Consider the following 23,918-nt stretch of genomic DNA (forward strand, 5'->3'; position numbering starts at 1 on the left):
TTTGCCTTTTCTCTCTCCCTCCCCATCAGCTTCCCCCAATGGGGTCTGACACCTAAACAATGAAGGAGGGAGAATGCAGGTACTGGGTTGGGCAAAGCTCTTCTTAACAAAATTCAAACTGGTCCATCCATCTAAGAGTGCTGTGGAGCTTCCAAGGTGCAGGATGCCAAACACATAGAAACAAAGGCCCTCATTCCAACCCTGGCGGTCTCTGACCGCCAGGGCGGAGGGCAGCGGAAGCACCGCCAACAGGCTGGCGGTGCTTCCAGGGCTATTCTGACCGCGGCGATAAAGCCGCGGTCAGAAAAGGGGGACCGGCGGTTTCCCGCCGGTTTTCCCCTGGCCCAGGGAATCCTCCATGGCTGCGCTGCTTGCAGCGCCGCCATGGGGATTCCGACCCCCTTCCCGCCAGCCTGTTTCTGGCGGTTTCCACCGCCAGAACCAGGATGGCGGGAACGGGTGTCGTGGGTCCCCTGGGGGCCCCTGCATTGCCCATGCACTGCATGCCACTGCACCCGTCGCAACCCTGCAACTCGGAGCCGGCTTCCTCGTTGCAGGGGCTTTCCCGCTGGGCCGGTGGGCGGCCTTTTGGCGGTCCCCCGCCGGCCCAGCGGGAAAACCAGAATGGCATCCGCGGTCTCCTGACCGCGGAGCGGCCATTTGGCGGTGACCGCATGGCGGCCGTCGACTGCCGCCCGCCGCGGTCAGAATGACCGCCAAAGTCTTTCTGAAATGGATTCTCCATCTTGTGATGCAGTCATAGTATTGGCTCGCTCACAAGTATAATGTGATCATAACAAACACGCAACACGCAAGGGAAGTGAAGAACCCCATTCTGGGGAACTGAACTGTTTTTACCAACTAGGGTTCCTTGGCTGCATTTCGGGAGAGTGCTGATAAAAATGGCTTGTGACTCTGAGTGGAATCATTGATATCAAATGCTACCCACTTCTCTGCCCGAATATGATAACATTTTGGTAAGAAATGTTTGCATACATTGAGTACAAATTGCCAGTTTCCATCCCCCACAATTCAATGCTAGCAGTTTCCGGGTACTCATATCATGCGGACAAATATCACAAGAGCGTTAAGCAGTTCATTTTTGTTTCAGTGCTAGTGGCAAGATCTTTGATCACATCCCATTAGAACTCACACTATGCCCTCAGTTTACTGAATGGCTTAACAAAATAGCAAAAGTATGTAACAGAGAAAAAATATATGTGGACAGAAGAGGCGCAATAAGAACTTTGAATTATTATGAGATGAATTCATGAAGAATTGGGTCGAATTGATTTTTTTGTATTTTAATTGTATTGATAAATTGTATATATCATATGAAGACTTTTTGTGCATATTTATGATACAGGTTTTAAAGTATTTAGGATGAACTTGATTGTTTGATGGCCCTATACCCTCCAACGAAAATTTACAACAACAAAAAAGCAAGGGATGGATGGCGGAATCTCCACAGAGTACTAATAAAAAAAAAAAAATTGACCTTGAGTGGAATCACAGATATCAAACCACCATCCACTTCAATGCCCGAGTGAGAGGATATTAACTACCTTTGGCTGTGCTTGAAGGTATACATTGAGTGCACTTCAGTATAGAAAAGCTTAGTGCTCTGCTGGCAGAGGAAATAAAACATGTGACCTCCCTTCGGTGGACTAGCAGATGACCAAGTCACTACTGGAAAACAGGTTCAATCAGAAAAGCCAAAAAAAGAAAGGATTGCACATCTGGGGACCTTTACCATCCTCCAAGCAAGCTCCGTTCTCTCTTGGACTGTCTCAGTGTGTTTATAAAATTAAAGACCCACATCTTCCCAAAATGCTTCGTCCTTAAATTTCCATCACACGTTCTTAACAAACTTCCAAAATACCAGCCCCAGGCACCCAAACTACAACACAATCGATGGACTAAAGACTAACAATAAGCTGCAACTACTAGTCGGGCACTGAGTGACCCACCTGAGGACATATCTGAAATTAGTTATCCATCTCAACGCCATTCAAAAAGGTTCTCTGGCATACTCCCAAGATATGCAATTGAAAGGTGCTTTTCTTATTTTCAAAGGTTTTCCAGCTGGACCTCTGTGCAAAGCTGTTATTAGGCTAGAGGAATTTGCAGCTTTGAGGGGAATGAATGAATAAGTATCCCAGTGTCCTCCAAACATGGATGGAGCTAAAAAAGGTGGGTTAAACAATAACTAAAATCTAGCGAAACGACCTGAAATGGCTGTGAGCACCTTAAATGTGGCTTGTATTTAAAATAGCCTTTAGCCAGCAATGCGTGTGTATTTTACTTGTTTGACAGAGATAGAGGCTTCCAAAAAATAAAGAAAATCATAGGATTTCTTACCGTATACTCTTTCCTTTGTGCAGCATCTTGTAGACTTAAACCTTGCAAGGCAAGATAACACGAAATGTCAGAGGTGAAAATACGTTCTAGAATATGTAAACAGGTGAAAAATGCAGATCTGAGTTTCGGGAATAAATGCTACATTTGACTAAGTGTGTTATAAAATCACATATTACTTTTTTTTATTTCTACAAATAGTAATTTCTGATTTTTTAATGGTTATAAATGTTTTTAGTTTGCTGCTGTGCTCAATATTTCCACAGAACAGCAATCAGTATGAGCATTTTGAAGGAAAAGCGGCTCAGCCAGGCACTGTGGTGTTTATGGTGGTTTGGTATTTCCAGATTACTTCAAAATATGTATTTAACAAGCATTTGCAATGCAACGGGTCTCGCGTTTGCTCACGTTAGAGCTGATACCGTTGTAAACTCCTAACCCGACTTTTCACCTATCGGCAAAAGTGCTTTTATGTACGTAAGCCGAAAAAGTGCATTTAACTATGTAAAGCGCTCGACTTATGCCAAGCGAAATCGAGCTAGTAAATTAGAGAACTAGTCCAGGAGCCGGACAGAAAACAGCGAGCCTCGCATGTTTTCTGTACTTGGTCGCTGCGCTCGAGGAGGGCTAGCCACCGGAAAAGGCATGACGTATGCATGCCTTCGACTAATGAAAGCAAGCAGGTTTTAATAGGCAAGCCCACTAACCAATGAAAAACACTGACGTGACGTCGACAGGGCTCCGAGCCCTTTTCTAAACCCTAAAGCGTCTCGCTGTGATACGCATGCGCAAGCGCATGCAACGCAGGCTCGACCCTAAAAAAGGAACAGCGAGTTATGAGTGTTAGCTGGGTGGGGTGAGTGGGAGTAGTGGGTTCCCGTATGCTAAACAAAAACTTGTACTATTTTGGTGAGGAGGCATGGAAAGCAGGAGAGGCATGGAAATCAATCGGTTCCTCTCACTTGATTTTAAACTGCTTATGCAGAACTCAAAGTTGAAACTGCGAGGGACAGAGGGATGTTTTGGTGGTGGTGTGGTAGGGGTGTTTCCTTCTGTTTGAAATTTGAAAAGTCATTTAAAGTGGGCATGTTAGTAGTAGGAGGCCCACAGAGAGACCAGGAGATTCGGGGTTGAATCTGATAAAGGAAGGGTTTCAATACATGAATGATTTCATGGGGCGATTTTTTTCTAAGGACTTTAATGCAATTTGCCCCTAATTTTGAGGCTCATCAGAATAATGAGGTAAGAAAACACTGCAGGTCTGCATTGTTTCTTCGGTACTTCCAGCGTTGAAATGAGCCACAATTCGAGCGGAAATGCAGGGAGGAAGGGGGATTAGAAGATGAATCGGACTCCGGATTACCAATTCACTTTGTAATTCCCCATTTTTCAGTGAAACCTCACGGTTCGATACCTGCGAAATCTTCACATACAGAATTATTGGGACCTTAAGTAATATTAACTCCTGGGGTGCAGAGTTGAGGGTGCAAGGTTCCAAATCACTCATAATGAGGTCCATCCACTTAACACATATGTGCATTTTCCACCTATTGACAGATTAAGCTGTTTGTGAAGCCTCATTAGAAGTTCTTAAAAAAATACATTAGGAAGTAATGTGACATAAGACATAGCTGCTAATTGCAAGCTGTAGTGTTCTTTGATGTATTTACTTAGCTGACAGATTTTTTTTGCCTTACAGTTTTTTTGTTTAGGGTGTTAAACTCTTTAGATGGTTAATCTGTCAAAAAGTAACAGTAGAATTAATTAATCACTCCTGCAAATTCGTTTTCTTTATTTTGCTGTCATGATAACAAGATGTCCAATTTACTTCCTTGTCCACAAAGTAAAAGCGTGCACATAGATATGCTTTCTTAAAAAAACACTACATCTTTATCAAAAGTATGTACAGTGCCAGATTTTGCTGACCATGGGACTGATTTAGAGTTTGGTGGACGGGTTACTCCGTCATAAACATGACAGATATTTCGTCCACGTATTACGATCTCCATAGGCTGTAATGGGATTATAATAGGGAGAAAGCATATCCGTCACGTTTGTGATGGAGTAGCCTCATCTGTCAAACTCTAAATCAGGACCCATGTCTTTTAAGTTCACTCTTTAAAAGGCTAACTTGACTGATGTACTCCTTGTCTTAATGCTCTTTTTGGTGGTACAACTTACTTTCCACGTTGTACCTTTGAGTTTTGATTCATAATGGCATTATCTTTCTAAGACAGCTGGAGGCAAACAAAGTTGTTTAACTATAAACAAACACTTCTCCTAAGAAAAGACCAAACTTAATGGCTTTGCAAATGGTTAGGCTCACATTAAGCCTTTCAAACAAATTCAAATACTTTGCCCTTTTAATGTTGAATTTAACACTTTTATTCTTTCAACCTTATTCTTTCAAACACACAGTATTTTGCATTAATTCATGTAACAGAAAGTGATCTGAATTGGAATACATAGGATTGGAGTGACTTCCTCGTTTGTAGGGCATTTGAAAGGGTCAGAAGAAATGGCAGAGTCAGTCACAAGACAGGCTTAACCTGGCATCCAATTCACTATGTACCAGTCATCACTGGCCTCTGATGCACTGGCCTGTGGGAAATATCTCTTGATTTTTCTACAAGCATTGAACCTCGGGCAATGTATTGCTAATTGCTACTGCTGTCGGCCATTTGTATGGGCAAAATCTGGCATTATTATGGCCTTGTAGCGCCTTTCTGTAGGCCAGGGTCTAAATTCACTAATGTTTTAATTGCAGACCAGGGTCTGATTTCCGTTTAGTGGAGGTATTGTCATAGCTAGCTGTACAAAAACATTCAAGGCATAAAAAGTCTTGTTTCGGTCCTCACCTGGCAGGAGGATGGTGGCAAGTGGGCGAACCTCCACACCTTGAACCGGGTATTCCAAGGGAGAGTTGGCTTTGGCGATGAGAAGTCGGTCTGCTGGAGACTGGGACCTGGAGACAAGAAACAAAGATACTGTTGATGATGTGGCTTGGGTGGTGTGATGGCTTTGGCGACAGCATAAAGAGGAATGTCCGTCCTGAAGGCATCATGAGTAAAAGGAATACTACTTATCACTCACTTTCAGACAAGACCCTCTGCAGAGAAAAAATGACTATGGCGACAAACCGTGATTTAATTCTGATCCCTGTACAAGCAGGTTCGTACACAAGGATAGGAATTCCGAGTTGTGTCAGAAGTATCACACCCACTATTTCCACCTGACGAATTTTGGCAAGTAAAACCTGCCAAAGGTAATATCGTATGCGGTAAATACTAATTCCGCATGTCATACCACCGGTGGTGTTTACTGCATTCAGTAAATAACCCCCCAGGTAATTGTATTTACCGTGTGCTACCTCAACCTTTTCCGACCTCCTTGGCATCTGGGTTTTTGCATTACGCACAAAAAAATACAGTGAGGTATAATTACAAATAACGACACCACACCAAGCAAAAAAATAGTACAAACAGGAGCGAACCAGACTCAGAACCCCTACAACTCTGAGAGTAATGCCCGTGATCAAATCACAAAATCCTTTGCTTCTCTAAGGGTTTCCAGATTGTTCAAGTCTGCATGAACCTAGATTTCAAGTCTTAAGCTTTCCTTTCAAAAGTTAGTGTTTTCGGTTGTTTCAGCCTAATCTTTTGATTGAATTCAAGCACGAGGGCAGCTCCCAGGAGGCACAGAGCCATAATATTGTGGCCTAAGTATTGTTTGACTTAAATATAGTATGCTAAATATAATTTATATCCACAATGGAGTTAAAACTAGAAAACCTCTAACAAATGCAGCAATATTTTTGTACACGATATTTAAACCACAATATTTGTGTCAGATTATATTTTCTTTATCAGTGCGCTGACACACACAGCCTCACAGAATGATAGACTAAGCGAGGAAGCATGGTATCTTGCCAACAGGGAGAAATCTGGTAACCAAATTTGTACCAGATTTGCACTGGACATTTTAAACTAGCACGGATTTGCTACAAGCAATAACTTTCAGCAATATCCTTTTAGTGAACCGCCCATGCAATTATAGCCACCGACCCTCCAATGGAAACATATCCAGTTTTAACACACAAATAAAAACAAGCCCGCAGATGTGCGAAGACTCTTAAACCATGTTCAAATCTCCCCTTCCATATGGAAGTTCCAGAACACAATGGCACCTCTCACTCCAGTATTATGTAGTAGCGACCTCCATGGCACTAGGCAATGCACTTGCCCCAAACTCAACATGCAATCAGCGTCATAGGCGATAGGGCAAGAGGCATCACCAGATGGGGAGCTAGCATGTTTTTAGGTCTGTCCACTCAAAATGTTCCTTGAACGCTGTGTGCTGCCACTGCAGCAAGACAGCACGTAACAAGTGTACTGCCCACTGCTATTGCGGTTTTGCAGAATGCTCCAGGCCCAGGTTCCCTGGTGGTCGACTTTTGGAGGCACAAAAGACTCAATAGGCAAAGGTCTGACCAGAGTCACTGGGCTTATGTGCTTTATACATACTGTTTGTCCCTCAATAGTCCTTCAACTCCTCCTACCCACTCCTTCCAAGATCAGAGCCCCCACAGCCCCAAGATGCACCAGTCTGCTTTCTGTAGTTGGCTGCCTCACTGAGCTAGCTGCACACCTTTTGAAATTAAACCTCATTCTAGCTCTTGATGGATAGCTCTCACGCAACCCTTATCCTGTCAGACCCAGGAGCAACACCTGATACCGTAAACCACAGCGAATGCTATCAAGCCCAATTATCCATGGGAATAAATGACAGTAAGTTATTCTTTGTAGAACCAATCCTCCCAAACAGTTGCCAATATGCCTAGTGTTTTTTAACTAATAGCAACCAAAAGTACCAAAGTTACCCTCGGTTCAAGACTGCAACCCTCCTTTTTAAGTCAACGTCTACCAGAAGGCATAGCTGTTTGGTTGCTAAAGGACATTCTGAAAGTTAACCTAAGAATCAAATTCACCCATGGCTTACCATTGACTTGGTGGTTTGTAACTCACATTTGCTTGCTTTTTATTTGCTGGCTTTATTTGTTTTAGGCTGTCCAGAATGTCCCTCCAGGGAACATAGCCTGTTTACTGCAGTCTTCCATGAGTGCTCGCTTTCTGTAAACAGGCTTTTCAATTCACATTTGCTGTCCATTCAAAGACAAGGGTCAATATCAGGTCCTGTCTTATGAGAGAGCTTGGGGTTTACTTTTCTTTCTCTGACTTCACGGTGAGAGGATTTATCTGGAAATATGGGAGTGTGAAATGAAAAGCTTTTTTCTAGCACACAACACAATTTAAATGTCCACAGGAGTAAGATAAAGGGGCAGGAACTGTAGGCAGGTGGATGAAAGGGGCATGAGGCAGAACCTAGACCAGGCAACGTTGGTATTTAGCAGCACTGGCAGTGGGCTCCTAAGAAAAAATGTAGGCCCCTGCACTTGTTTTCAGAAAATGTTCATTCAGTGGATAAATGCTACCACTGCAAACACAATATTTAGAGTAAGATCGATGCTGCTTTCTTTTTGACAGTGCAGAGTTCTGTACAGAACATTGTGACTTTTAGCATGGCAATGATGATTTCTAAAACGCATGTTATAGTGGGTAAGCAGATGTCTGAAAGCTGTAAACCGTTGTGAAAAGCACGAGAAGACTCTCCTGGCATGTCTGTATCTTCCGAGGTTGGCCACCTTACTTGTGACATCAATGACATCACAGAAGGAAAGGCTACCGATATACAAGCAAGCGAGGCAATTAAGGCTGAGTGATAAGCATCCCATCCCACGCTAAACATGCATTCTTGTTGTGCAGTTAGTTCCCACCTGCTGCACTCCCTAAAAATGTAAAAAGGTAAATGAATAATTTAAATTTGGTGGAGCGGGACATCTGCAAAAAAATGTTGGACATTCCGTTTGCCTGCATAGGGCCTGATTACGAGTGGGTTGTTGTTTTTAATTATGATTTGAGTACTATTTAACATAGCCGATAATTATTGGATGCATTAAATACCTCAACCTTCATTACAATTTGGCAGGTCAGACCTGTCCAAATTTAACAAGGGAAAAGCTTACTGTATTTACTGTATCATGCAGATTTTGGTGCGTTAACACCAAAATCTGCATGTTATCCCCCAGAAACTCGCAGTAGGTGCTCTTTAGTGCACCCAGTAGATAATGTACCCCGTGGTACTGTTTTTTATCGTGTGTGATACATAGTACCTACACTTGCAATCAGACCCCTAGAGTGCCTTTAACAATAATGCAATCAAAATACGCCAGAAGGAACTTCACCCATTTTTTGGAAAATGTCCCACACCTGCCAAATATTGAATAATCACTGAATATCAGATGTCTCTTTGGCGTGATTGGTCAGAAGAGCGATAAACCACTAAAATCCAGTTAAACTCCTTTGCTTTTATATGACAACCTAATGCATTCTGGGTGTTTCCAGTCGTGTTTTGCCCACTCCACTAATTAAACTAACTTGCCCAATGATAATGAGTTGTAGGATAAAAACGGAGGACTGGAAGCTGTGATGATAGGGCAGGAGGTGGTCACACTGCTGCAGACTCTCCTGTGCCCCCGGGTCATTCACTGTACATAAAAAAATGGAAACCATGCACCTGGCAGGCAATGGGTCCATCACTGAGAACCACTCTTACCAGGTCGAGGGACCTCAGGAGCATTGCTAGTCAGCAATACAACTGAATTTCACAAGTAGGCACTTCTGCTGCGCTAGGCGAGTGCTCAGCCTGCCTCGTGTTGTCCACGTACTGTTGCTGCAGGTCTTTTCTTCTGCCCTGCTCTGAAAAGTGGATACTCTAAACTTCTGATTTCTCCAGGACGCTGGGAGCTCCTTGTTTATGAAGAGGATTCCTGGGAACATGAAAGAAGCAAGTGATCAACAAACAGTGGTAGGGGTGGCTCCTCCACAGAGGCGGAGGGGCATCACCCCCCTGGTTGAGCCAGAAGATGAAAAATCATTTTATTTTTAATAGGGCCAGGGCTGGGCCACGGGAGGCAAGAGTGGGGAAGAGAGGAGAGTGCACTAAGTGCGCACATGTGTTCGGCCGGCTGTCTGAGGCCAGTAAAACACACATGCACACCTAGGTTTCTCCAACCCCGCTGTTTACAAAGCCAGGCTGTAAAAACAGCACAGGCCCCAGGTTTGCGTCTGAGCAGCAGTCACTACTGCTCAGACCAATCCCGATGCTGTTTACATGCTATGTTTAGCATGTGAGAAGCGCCAGGAATGATGAGGAGCCTGTGCTGGTGTCCCAGTGAATGTTGGGACACCACAAGAGGAGCAAGGTGGTAGGGGGCAGCGGGAGACGGCGGCACGAGAGAAAGGGTAAGTGTTTTCTTTTATTTTTTAAATCTTGTTTCCCCCGTCGCCCACCCCCCCCTTGATCCATACGCTGTATGAGCATTGGGGTCTCTGTAGAAGAGAGAGTATATTTCACAACAGAGGAGACTAAGCTTTTAGTTTTGCTAAGGAGCCTTGGATTTTCATGCCACTTTTGCCTGGGTCAGTAGGATGTCATTGCAATCAGAAGGAATAGTGATACCACTCTGGTCTGAGTGTACTGGAATGTAACTATGGTCACAGCGTGGGGTAACTGTGATGTGACAATGGGCGTTTATGATAACGGCATATGTATGGTCACTGGACAATGAGAAATTGTGGTGTCACTGTGGCCAGAGAGACTGTGATGTCACAGAACAGTGTAGCCATTTGATGTCACCGTGCCCATGGCTGTGACATCACAAGACAATGAGGGATTGTAACGCCACTACAATAATTGGATGGGAGTGTGATTTTGCTACAGTTGGAGTTCTGGTGAAGGTGATACCTCTGTGGATAACAAAGGGTTATGATAGCACTGTGGGGAGAGGGGATTGTGTCATTATGACAGTGATGTCCCTGTTGTCAGGCATGTGGAATTACGTTCCACGATAAATAGTTATCTCAGTGTGGTTGGTTTGTGTATCACAGTGTTCATGGAGAGATAATGTGATACGCTGTGGTCAGAGAAGGAGCAGTTGATTTATATAATGGAATTCAACATAGTCCTCTACACACATTTTCTAAGAGGTGTGAATACCACCCCTCCTCTCTCTTAACCACTGACTAGGCGAGGAGTTTAAACTTGATTCCAGTCCCTTTAAAAGAATCTCCTAATGGCCACATATATTGCATATCACCCGGCTTCAATTGCGTGCCAATGCCAACTGATTAGGTCTGGGAGGATGAAGCAAAACCTATTACTGAGTTTTCCACATGCCATCACCAGGATCATTGAGGACTTTGAGATAACGGATAGCAATACAATATAGCAAGCAAGTTGGTAGCACACAGATATTCACTCCCTTGAGGATTGTATGACAGAAAATCGACTACAGAAACATTCTCTGGTATATAGTGTACTAGTTTACAAAATATAATTCCATTAGGTGTAGATAGTCTATTATTTACTACAATGGGCGCTATTTCTGTGAACAAAATGTAGGACATAATCATTTATGACAGACAATAAGGATAATCCAGTACAACACAGCCCTTGAGTTCATCAAGCTGTCATTAAATCTTTCATGTTCTGTGTTGAATACCTCTGATAGGTCTACTGCACTAAGAAGACATGTCCCTCTTTTGCCAGGATGCACAGTTGCATCATCTATAACTTGTCAGTAGGCTGCCTTAGTGCAAGAGCCTACTCTGAGAACTGACCAATGGTCTTTCGGCAGGGTGTTTGCAGAAATGTGCCAGCTGAAATGTGCGCCAACACTACTTTCATCAGTTTCTCCTAGGAATCAACATTTGTTAAAAGACGTACGTTATGAATCTCTGATGCATCTGATTTTTTTTTAGCTGCGATCTAAATGTTGTTTTGGTTCTCATGGAATTTCCCCTAAACCCACCATCTACTATCAAGGTGTGACTCAGTAAAAGACAAACACCAAAATGAATACCGAGTCTAAACTGGCCTCTGGCTCCCTAAACACGATCCTCACTCCCACCCATTTCAGATGGGCATAAACCCTCCTAGAATCCTGAAAAGGGTAGACTGCACTGTCATGAGTCGTGCAAGAAGCTGGTTCTAGTGTTAAGGGCTGCGGCACGAGGGCTTCTACTTCGCTACTTTTACAAGAACCGAATTCTCCAAAGTCTCTTGTGGTGAGGAAACTCCTTCACCTTTGTTAAAGTGTCAAAATGTATTATATATCACAAATGAATTATAACAGGGATTCACAACAGCAGAAACCGTCTCATAATTTAGGAAAAAGAAAACCTTTTGGTGATAAAGTTTGTGTTTTGTATTGTTTGTATTGTCTTTAGTTGAAATTGTGAGGTTTTTTCAATTTTTATGCCTGGCTGTGTTTATTTTCAATAATTATTTTATTACAAACTATGTTTTCAAGATACTCACTTAAAACCTAGGTGGATTCACCATAGGAAGGCCACGAGTTCACTACTGATGGGGAATTTCTTTTACACTCCTCTGTGCACAGTTTGAGTGGAGAAGTGCTGGGCAAGGCAGTCCGCAGGAGGATGATGAGTGAAGTAGCTTCTTTCATCAAAAAGTTTGTTCTCCACAATCAACAAACTGGAATGGTATTTACGGAGATCTGCCTGCTAGAACAGCGGTAAAAGTTCAACAAGCATGAAAGCATGCAGACTATCTCATTGATGGCAAGAAGTGTACACATTCTATTTGACTTGTGGTGGTTTGACCTCATTTGGACCTGGAATGGCAAACCATCAACCATTTGCACAACCTTCCATTTCATGGTTGAACACTTGTATGCCTTCCAACATAATGATTCCGTACTAGCCAGCACAAGACCTTAGGTCATCCAGCCAGGAAAGGCCCTCCATCCACTCAGTGAGATACACAGTTTTGAAAGAAGAAGTTGTGTCTACAAGACTGATATTTCAGAAAGGATTGAATAATCATCTGTTCCACCAGCTAAAAGGTGACAGCAGCTACACTGGCTCCCTGACTGCTCCGGGAACCAGTGATCACTATTTGACATTATAATACAAAGTCACACACAGCCTATGGCTTTCAAACAAAAGCTTTTGACACTTGTATTCTGGCTATATTTCCAATTCTCCATCAGGTTTTCAACTTTGTAGCTTTCGGTCTGCAAGGAGTTTCCACCCATTTCAGTGCATAAGACTTTAAGAAACGACAGGTCGAAACTGGAGGCTTTGAATTCAGTGTTCTGTATGACTGCCCTCCTTGAAAGTATAAAATGTCATTATCCACTACGGAATCTGCACTGTGTTTGGTGTCACTGGTGGTGATGGCTGAGTCTACCTTTACAAATGTCTCTTTGGAGTCTTCTTCTGTTCTGCTGGTGCCAAGACTAACTATCTACGGGAAAAAAATCCTCTGGAGTCCTCCCATTTCTAGACAACGAATACAGTGACGTGAATAATTTGTCACCACCCTCTTGACTTTAATATCATCTTTCTGGCCGTCTTTTAGCAGGTAGGATGACAAGATACATCCCTGAAGATGGAATTTCCATTATCTGTTGGTTGATCCTCGAAGGAACGACCTCACGGTGTCTCTGTGATCAGTAAGGTAGATGAGATACAAATCACACATTTGCATTTGGAACAGACAAAATTCTCTTTGTTTAAACTGATTTCAGAGAAGGCCCTCCCATTCATTTATGCCCTTAGTGAGTAGGTAATGGAAGTTCAGTCAAAACTTTAGGTCGCCAGAGGAGTAAGAAGGAAATACTGTGCTATTCCTTCAACTCCACATTATCTGTTTGCACATCTCCCCAGAGATTATTATAGTCCAAGCATATCCGTGCAAATGTAAACAACATGCAATTCCATCTAATCTAGTTGACTGGAATCAAAAAAGTTAAATGCTTTGGGAAAAAAATGAGTTTGCTGTGGGCAGTCTGACATTAGGTGCATCCAAGATGAATTTAAGACCAACTGTGTCAAGTGAAGGTATGACCATGCCCTCTGGGAAGTAGCTCCTACTACTGGCCTGGTTCTGTGGGCTCAGGAGTAGTATGTCACTATCAGATATGGCTGGGTTTTCAAAAGGCAATCTCAACTCCTCGACGTGCCCATTGATATTAAGTAGCAACTTCTAAGAAGTCTGAGCATTTTCACAGTATGGACCACAAGACAGAAGTGGGATGTCGAGTGGTTTCTGCTTTTTGGAAAATGGAAGAATATTACCACCAACAATTGGGTCTTACAAGTTGTCGGAAAAAAAATTATGCCGTGCCATTTTAGAAGAAATCTCCACCTACTTTGTTTCAGCTAACTACCTCCTTCCCCCCAAATATCTTTAAATTGCTTTGCTTCCGCCCAAAAAGGCAATAGATGGGGCTCTGCAGTTGGAAAGAGGGATAGGTTCCACATGTTTTCTTATACTCAAGAAAGGTATACGGTTATATAACTTTTCATAGATTTTTGATTTAATTTCTTTAGGCTCAGTACTGCATACTGTTCCTAGATCTTCAGGATGCCTGTTATTACATTTAGAAACATTTAAGTTTTACAGATTTTTGATGGGACATCTTAATTTACAATTTACAGCTCTTCCCCAAGGTGTAGCGTGCTTCAAGAGGCATTTTCTATGTACCCTTAGCTCGATGACTGGTTCAGTTTTTTATCAATCTGAAGATATGTCATTCTCTTCACAGAAAATATAGTAGATTTGTGCTGTACTGCAAACTCCACTTATTAAACATTTCTGCCTGTGGAAAGAGTGCACAACATTAAGTGACTGATTGCAAAGTTTGAGTACTACTCTGTCCAACCAACAAGATCAGTATTAAGACTTTTGGGGTTAATGGTATATTGCCTCTTCCACATACTTCAACTGTTGCTGCTCATAATGCTCTTAAACACATACTACACCTCCTGTGGAACCAGTCTTATGGGAGTTTGAGGGGCATAATTGTTATTGCTCCACTTTTTCTCCCTTTGTGAAAGGAGAACTGATTCATCCCACTTATCCAGAATTGACAATGATTAGGGATATCTTACTGTAGGGCTGGGCAGCCTATCAAGGTACCTCACATTCAATGTTTTAAGGTACAGAAGGGTTATCACTCTCCTTGCCAACTTTTTGGAGCTTATGATAGTGGGCCCCTAAAAGTCCTTTTTTAACCATCTACAAGGAAGGCAGAAGCAGCCTTATGGACGCCACAATCATCATGTTCTTCCTGCACAAGCAAGTGAAGGAAGGTTTGCAACAGGTATGCTAGGATGCTTCACAGCTAACACATTGGCCTTCCAAAAGCTCATGTAGCGGTGATGGAGGAGACAACAAAGGACTTCCTCTGCAGGCTCTTTCAGCAAACCACAAATGGCAGCTTTGTATACAGGTTTCTAAGATGATCAACCAAGTTTTGGGGCACATAGGACATAGACCTGTTTACCATCTATCAGTGTGGGGGGAGTCATAGCCACACAAGATGGCCAACAGGACGCGCGTCTGAGGAGCTCCCGCATGGCCTTGATTAATCCTTCATTATCCTGCCATCATCAGGGACTTTCTGACCTAACCTACCAACCCGGCTACCCTGAGCTGCATCGGAGCCCAGGGCATGTGATGACAGGGTGGACTGTGGCAGCGAAGGGTTGTTTGCTCCCCCACCCACTGGTTCTGGTCTACGGTGTTCCCTGGGGCTGCAGACGAGCTCCAATTGAATCCCTGCGCCCAGGGGGGCCTGCAGAGCTGCTCTGGGGACTAATACGCACATCGCCGGTGCCTGGAGGGATCATTACAGGTGGCGGATGTGGTTCCTGACTGAGGCGCTGATCGGTCGCTAAAGCAAGGAGGCCTCCTGCTCCTGGCGAGGGACATCGTGGCTTGCCTTGGGCCGTGGGGCAGCATTGGGGCTGCGCTGCTTCCCGGGCCGGCCCGTGAGTGACTGAACTGGATCAGGCGACCCCTTCCCCCCGGAGGACTTACCATCAGGGGCTGGTCTGGCCTTTGACACCCCTGAAGCTGTGCTGTCGCCTGGCTGGAAACCTGCCCCCAACCAGGCTGCAGGGTGGGTCTGCTCGGTGGTAGCTGCTGATGGTGTTGCTGCATTCACAGCAGCTGGGATGCCGATCTATATGCCGTCCCGACTGGAGTAGTGGCCTGAACCGACCTCCCTCTGTCTGTGAATGGTGGTCTTCAGAGGGGCACCCATGCGGTGAGTGATCGTCAGGGGCCCTCCTGGAGCCATCACCTGACTGTGGCTGCTGCTGGGCCTCACAAAGCCCTCATGAGTCATCATGCTGCGGACCCTTGCAGCTGCTGCTTGGGATGACTGGGTGCTCTGGTTGGTGTTGCTGGGGGCCCCCCTCTGGGATGATTCTGTAGACTTGGCTCAGCATCCTGGGGCTTCACTGGCCTCGGTCTGAGGTGACTGGGGAAGAAGTGGATAGGCCCATTGTTCTCAGCCATGTTCTCATCATATGCTTGAGGGGTGGCCATCTGGATTGCACCCGGAGTCCCATTTAAGCACACCTATAGTGAGGCAGATATCGAGGGCCATCCCGTACTTTAAGGTGTGCCGCATGGCAAGGATAATATGAATTTGACCGTCTATGCCCCCAATGTCGATGCAAATATTTATTTGAATAAATGCAGGGTCTCCTAGAGGCCCCAATGATCATGGCAGGGGATTATAACTGTGTCCTTGATGGTCATTGGGATCACTGTCCACCTAAGCAGGGCAGTAAACCTTTGTTGACCTCCTCCCTCTACATGGTCATGTGCATTTTGGGGTTCAGTTGGCGTGTGCTGCATCCTGGGGATCGGGAATACACTTGGCCGTATACGTGCAGAATTTGGTCGGGGTCACATACTTGGGGCAGTTCCTCTTCGACCAGCAGCCAGTGCTGCTTTGGATGCGGTTTAACAGTGTTGGATGCCGAGCTCGTACCTGGAGCATGCCCACTGACCTCCTATCAGATGCAGAGTGTTTGGATGCATTGGCAACTTCTCTGACTATTTAGATACTAATTAGGGAGCTGCGTCCTCTAGGGCTACAGATTGGGAAGCCCTCAAGGCAGTTATGAGGGGAGCATGCATTGTAACCACTTGTGAGGTCCGCCGATAGCTAGAGGCAGAACTTCTGGTGCAGGAATGCCATTTGGTGCACCTTCAGTGCTCAGAGATCTCCTCTGTGGAGGCACGTGTGGGAGTCCTTCGGGCCCATTGGGATATGTACAAGATCTGGAATAATTTAAATAAATGCACCATTCGGATGTACAAACAGCACCTGCATAGGGAGGGTGATAAGGTAGGTAAACTGCTTGCATGGATTCTTCAGTGGGAGCAGAAGATACCCTCTATACTACATATTTGTGCCCCTAGTGGCGCCCTAATAACTAGATGTCAGGATATCCTGAGTGTATTCGTAGAGCACTTTCAGAAGGTGTTCAGTGTGGGAGTGATGGGCACCCAGTAGCTTGGAGGAATTCTTGTTGGGCGTAGGACTGCTGGTTCTGTCACCAGACATGGCAGGACCTGGAGGGTGAGATCACTGGCAAGGAGCTGGGGGAAGCAGTGGGATCCCTCAATGGATCCAAGGCTCATGGTAGGGATGAGTTCCCCATTGAGATTTATCAAACCTACTCCACGTCACTTAAAGAAATGTTACTAGAAGTTCTTTGTGAGGTGCAGAAGAGTGGAAGTCTCCTGCCTACCATGAGGAAAGAAAAATATGTCTAATGTTGAAACCGAGGGGTGATGTGGCTGACCCCTCCTCATACAGACCTCTTACTATGTTAAATTCTGATGTAAAAATATTGTGTAAAATCTTAGCAACCAGACTGGGAAGGGTGATTGGTGAGTTGGTACATGAGGACCAGTGTGGCTTTTTGCCAGCCCAGAGCACAACACTTAACCTAAGACAGCCCACTCATGTGATGCATGAAACAATGGGGAATGAGCGTGAATCGGCCCTAGTTTCCCTTGATCTGGAGAAAACATTTGATATAATGCAATGGGCCAATCTGATGACAGTGTTGAGAGGGCTGGGTTTTGGGGACATCATTAGTGGCTGTTTTCTCCTATTGTATACTAACCCCATGGTTCGCATGAAAACAGGGGGGGACCTCACGGAAGAGTGGTTGGTCAGAAGGGGAACCAGGCAGAGATGTCCCCGCTCTCCACTCCTTTTCGCCCTGGTGATTGAGCCACTGGCTCTGTTGTTGCGCAAAGGGTTGGAGTCTTGGGAGATTCAAGTGGGAGGCGGGAACCATATAATACCCTTATACGCTGATGTCGCACTGGTATATGTCAACTACCTGCGATAGGTCGGTGTTGGGAGACGGAGGGATTCTGATACATGGGTATGCAGATCATGCATACAGAGTTGTCACACAAATGTCTGAATGTTGTTAGAGTGGTGAATGGCTTGGAGGGATCTATACAATTCTGGAGCATGCTCCCCCTGTCCATCATAGAAAGGGGCGCAGAGACCAAAATGTTTTTTCTCTACCGCTGTATCTATCGTATTCAAAACGCAATGTTCCCACTGGATCCTCCATTCGTTTGTAAGCTGGATAGCTTGTTGACATCATTGATAGCTAGGTAACGCTGTGAGTTCTTAAGCACGATATGGAGCAGGGGGGCTTTGCTCGCCCAGAAATGCGATTTTACTACTTTGTGGTGACTGTACAGCACGCTGCACGTTGGCTAACTCACAGTGACAACTGTGAAAAACGATTATACACAGATATGCTTGGAGATTATACCCTGGCATGTCTACTGATGCAGGGGGCGATCAGATTGTCCCATCCCTTACCTGGCGAGGCAGATGACAGCGCTCTGGGAAGAAGTTGTTGGGAAGGTGCTATATAGGGCTCCATTTGACAGGGCAATCAAACTCTGGTACCTGGCACTGTTCAAGGCACTGGATGTGGACGTGTTCATGGATCGATGGATGGCAGGAGGGGGTCTGGTGGCAGGCAACTTGTCCCCTGGAGACATTGTTATTACTTTTCAAGAGGTGTAGGAAACCTTTAGGGTTGGACTGGGCCAATTTCCCCATTATGTCAGGTTGGAGCGCACTGCCAGGGAGATGTGGACTGGGTTTCCCGCAGCACCACAGCCCTATGGAGTATTAGATGGTCTAATTCAGTGGGGTTATGGGAGGCACCTAATCACCTTATTTAATAAAGGTCTCCATGAAGAAACGGTGAGTGCTCCCTATGTAGCGCATAGGAATTGTGAGAGGGAATTAGAAGTACTCATCACAGATGCTGATTCGGCACATACTGTTCCTCAAGGGTCTTACTGAAGTCCCCTATCCATTGTTGTAACTGCTATTGTTGCTACATGCATCACCACGACATGTGATAATGGTATATTTCCTACATTGTACTTAGGAACTTGCAATGCTCAAAGTTTAGCACGTATGTTTTGATGAAACTGAATAAAATAAAGTTTTACCATCTATCAACAATTTCATCTTTGTAGGTTGGCAGGTTTCTCTTCAATTGGCTTTCCATCTACTGTGTGTTTACAGTTATACCATTAAATGCAAAAGGTGAGACTGAAGATCCAAACTCAGAAAGCACGTGTGATTCTTATTGGTCCAGAATGGATTCATTGTCGATGGTACCCACACCTTCTTCAACTGAGCTTCGCTCCTCCAGTGGCCATTTCCCAAGAGAAAAACTTAGAAAACCAGGAAAGGTGTTGTTTATTTCCACACAGATAAAGGAACCAACATTTTCATTCTTCGAACTTGATAGGTCATTTCTCTCTTTAACACCAACCAGGAGCAAATGTATTCTCAGATCCAGTCTGGGTTCTTGGAACGTGGGTCGCTTAAACATTTGCGAGAGGTCTGATCCTTCAGTAAGAATGTTGCCAATGGCAAATGACTTGAACTTTTCATTGATTCACTGTTCAAACTACAAATCAATAAAGTGTTACAACACCTCCTCATCTAAATATTTGAAACATTTCCATACCATAAGCCACGAATAATTCCGTAAACCAAATTCTATCTTTTTGTTCCAGTGTTAGAGCTTTTCTAATCCTTCTATCATGGTTCACATAACTTGCCATGTTTATACTGACCTTAACTAAATCAGTTAATCTTAGAAGATCATAGCCATCACCTGTGAAACTTCATCATACACCCGTATTGTTGAAGGTAATTGGAACTGACTTACGTAACATAGCTTCATAATTTTTTAAGTTTATCATATTATACATTTTCCCCTTGTGTAGTGTGTTACATTACATTACGTTTCAAAGTTACATGTTTTATTATCGTTGAGCTCCACTTGCACACCATCGCTCTCGACTCCATGTCCAGGCACCTCTCTACCAGCAAAGCGACCGGTACCGGGTTCGGTTTGAGTCCTTCACTCCTGGCAAAAGTGTGATGAAGCAGATTACTGCACACTTGTGCCTTCATATCAAACTCGTAATTATGATGTAAAGCCGCACCGCATCATAGAAATCCTTTGACTGGTTACTACCGGCAAAAGGCTGAAGTAGACAAAGTGCATATCAATGTGGAACATGTTGCAACACACTTATCTGAATGATATTAAAATCCAGGTATTATACCATGCGCTTTGTTACTGCCAACCTAAAGTATTATCCTTGACTTATTATGGGACGGTACATGAGTTTTTGGATGTTTAAGTACCACAACAGATTTCGTGGTTGCTGTATCTGCCATGAGATTTAGCTAAATCAACCCTCAGCCCAACTCAAAAAGTGAATAGCCTAAATGATTGAAGTCGAGGGCAACCAGAGAGATCTCATCTACCATTTCCGTTCGAGAGGTGTTCTGTTGGGTGGAGTGCTTTAGTAAATTAACGATGACCCATCTAATGTAACTGGACCACCTTTCATCAGATTTGCCCTTCTCAGTGGCACGCCTCTCATTACACATTGTTAAAATGTGTTAGCTCAGCCATCATAGCAAACAGCTGGCTGAGGTGTAATAAAAGTGACTAATACAAATCAAATTTCTGAAAAAAACAGTACCCCTAATGCAAATATTGCTTATCAGCTTAACTTCATCTTAACTACTCCTGACGGGAAGCATCCAGCCTCCTTGAGTTTACCTTGGAGATCTTCCAAAAATAGGATATTTGGGACTGCGGTTAGCACACCATCCTGTAATGTTGGGTCATCTAAAGACTCCATGTCCTAAGGTCACCTTATTCCTAGATCTGAGATTTTCCTAGCAGACCAAAGGATTCAACAAACCTAAACCAAGAGAGCAGGTCCCAGAATGCACAGATGTGGTGAACGGAACCCTACGACTGGTTATGAGGTGCACTTGTGATATGAAGTCATGTGGTAATCCTAGCTTCAGTTTGTTGTTTAAGGGATGCGGGCTGTGACCTCATTCTCTTTCACTGCTTAATGTGAATCCACCCGCTCCTGAATGTCAGTGACCTGAACACCAAAGCTGTCTAGTCTTGATTTCACTTCATGTCTCGTTCATCCATCACCCTAAGCTCCCTCCCTTTCCATCTCACTTTTGCAGGTTAGTTTTTAGCCCTGCTTTTTCATGTGTTTACTGTTTTCTGTCTTTACCTTTATCCTTTCTCCCTTTACTAATTTTCTCTCTTTTGTTCTGGAAAAAAGGCTGATGATGACAAAAATGCTCATCTTCATAAAAAGAATGCTGGGTAGTCCCACCTGCAACCACCGGGTCAAATTAAGAACTTTCCTCAGTACCCATTAATATCAGGGGACAGGGGTTCCCATGTATTTCTCTAATTAAGTTCAGCAATCAGTAAACAAATGAATCTACTTTCTTTGTACAGTTTGTTTGGGATACTACAGATGTCTGTGAAAAATTGTTATTATAGCTCATTTGTATGTTGGGTGAAGTGCTTACAGAAGATAGATATATTTTGTGGTGGATTGGTGTAGGTTGTAATGAACTTCGGGGCTTATTTACGTGCCCCTCTAGTTGCCGGAATGTCACTTTTAGTGATGGTACGGTGGTGCACATTGCAGGGCCATATTTACTAGGCCACGTAAGGCCACATTGAGTAGCTTTTCATGGCCTTGTAGATATGGACTGAGGCAATGCAGTGCAAATTGCTGCGTTTACTCACCCTGTGACACGGAGGCATGCCACGGGCATTAGGGTGGGTGTTCCCACGTAACACCTATGGCATTTGACACATTCCCAGATGTATGAGGTTTCATAAAGCTGGGAATGCATCAAAAGCCTACATCGCCCCCATCTTTATTTCTTCTTGTTTTTCCTTTTTCTATGTGTGCTGCATTTTGCAGCACACATAGAAAGAGGAAAATGCCTCTTATGATTGTTTTTGGGTGTCCCTTCCTGCACAAAATAATCATCCCTGCAATGCAGAAACCCTTGCACCATGGTGCAAAGGTGCCTGTGTTTGAGCGTTGCAGCCCTTTGTGCGCCAGCACAAGGGAAAAGGACAGGAATACAATGTATCTCATAGCTACGGCACATTCCTGCCCCTTTCTTTTGACGCAGGGCAGCACAGCAAGAAGGTTTGTAGTGTTGTCTTGCACTGAAAACTTGTAAATATGGCCCTTCATGTTTTGGCTTTTTAAAATGCTTGGAGTACAGATCCATTTGTTTTAGTTCCTGATTGCTCCTGATTGAGCATGCTGAATTCACTTTGAGGATCTCATATGATCAGGTTGCATGGTGCACACAATACAGCACAGGTTGAGTGCCTCATCTGGCATGGAAGACGTTGCATCATGTCCTAGTGGGTGTGATGCTGCAGGCAGTGGAGCTCTAATAGGATCATACGTGAAAAGCCACCTGACCCACAATGGCTGCTGCACACATACCTTTCCCAAGTCACAGTCCCCAACTCTAGCTACCTCTAGCCATGAGAGCGCTAAATGTAATACCAATGAATGTCCATTGCCAAATCCCCCCAGAGGCGCTAGCAGTGGCGTATTACCTGGGTAGTCTGTTAATGTCTTGGTTGTGGGAGTCTCACACACATTGGCGGCATTCTGAAGAAGTTCACCAAAGGCTGACCACGTTTTTCACCACCCAACTTGCAGATGGCAGGGCCACTTTTCTATCCCAGCCTAACACGTTTAATGTTAACTGCTTGAGCATAGGGCAGTGCTACATACAGTACACCAACCTGTGCCGGACTTTCCTCGTACTCTAGTTGAGACGCATTTCCCTTGCTTTTTTATGTCCCTTTCGTCTTTGATTACTGATTTACTGTAAGTGTAACCCCCTTTTCTTTCCCCCAAATATGTATCTGGTATGTATGTGGTATTTGTACCTTTATCTGAAACAAATACCCAACATTTATTTCAAATCTTTGCTCGCAAGCGTCTATATTTTCTCTAACATAGTTCAGTGTATTCATTTTTTCCCTTCTAAGGTTTTTTTTCTTATCAATCATTTTGAACATTTTCCCTTGCTAAAGCACACCCGGCATAATATTTCTTTCCTTGTAATTCGGGTTTCTTAATAGCACACGTCTGTTCCCTGCCCTCATTGTTAACGGGAACTTGTTGGGGCCTGCTTGAATGTCAATCACAAAACCAAGCTAATTGTTCTGCTTTTATAATAACCTAATTGATTGTGTCTTTCTTACCTTTAATGACAAACGGCAGTTTAGCTGGGTTGCATCTTAGCAACGAAAGACTACCAATGCGATGAAATACTACACTATGCATTATCACCTGAAACGGCAGAAAATTGGGTGGGGTGGGAATTTACCAATTACTACACAGGCACTGGCAACGCCAATAGGTTGCGCTTAAAACTGAATGGTTCTCCTTATTGACTGATAAGATAAAGCATTCAACCACTCCTCAAGCTTGCACTCTGTCCTTCATTCTTCCACTCCATCTCTCTCTCCCTCTCTGCCTCTCTCTGTCTCTCTCTCTCTCTCTCTGTCTCTTTCCCTCTCTGCCTCTCTCTGTTTCTCTCTCTCTCCCTCTCTGCCTCTCTCTGTCTCTCTCTGTCTCTCTCCCTCTCTGCCTCTCTCTGTCTCTCTTGCTCTCCCTCTCTGCCTCTCTCTCTCTCTCTCTCTCTCTCTCTCTCCCTCTATGCCTCTCTCTGTTTCTCACTCTCCCCCTCTCTGCCTCACTCTGTCTCTCTCTCTCTCTATCTCCTTTTCTCACACAGACAGACAGACACATACACACACAATAGATAATTAATGCCATTTTCTCTTGTTATACCTACCGTCGGGAACTGTATAAAAACTGAAATATTTTCCAATACCACTCCTGCAAAGGTTGAATAATGTAGCGTCCTCCCAGGGGTATTCGTAAAGGGCTACACAACACACAGAGTTTGGTCTTGCACGTCTCTACTGCTCTGATAGGGTAACTGCAAACTCACTATTCTAAACATGAAATCTATTCACCCCACCCAAACAGTTATGTCACAGTTCCACGGAATCCATCAGGAAACAAATCTGTCCTGTCATCGCTAACTCACAAGACACTAAAAAAGGTTGCAACAAAAAATGTCCTCATCATTCAGACAAACATAAAACATGCTTCAGAGCAAAAGAGAACAATGTCTTTCAACATCTTAAAAGAGAAATAAA

General features: G+C 44.1%; 1 protein-coding gene across 5 annotated transcripts in view; it reads right to left on the reverse strand.

Annotated features, from left to right (window-relative positions):
- Positions 1 to 23,918, reverse strand: part of B4GALNT1 (beta-1,4-N-acetyl-galactosaminyltransferase 1) — a 556,280-nt gene that overhangs the window by 101,108 nt on the left and 431,254 nt on the right. For all 5 annotated transcript variants that reach the window (XM_069230844.1, XM_069230843.1, XM_069230845.1 and 2 more), the window contains 2 exons: positions 5,217 to 5,323; positions 2,362 to 2,402 (listed from right to left, as the gene is read on the reverse strand). In XM_069230844.1, coding sequence (XP_069086945.1) covers positions 2,362 to 2,402; positions 5,217 to 5,323 — 148 coding nt within the window. The remainder of the gene's footprint in view (positions 1 to 2,361; positions 2,403 to 5,216; positions 5,324 to 23,918) is intronic.

The sequence above is a fragment of the Pleurodeles waltl genome, chromosome 4_2, assembly GCF_031143425.1.
Source record: "Pleurodeles waltl isolate 20211129_DDA chromosome 4_2, aPleWal1.hap1.20221129, whole genome shotgun sequence".
Classification (NCBI taxonomy): Eukaryota; Metazoa; Chordata; class Amphibia; order Caudata; family Salamandridae; genus Pleurodeles; species Pleurodeles waltl.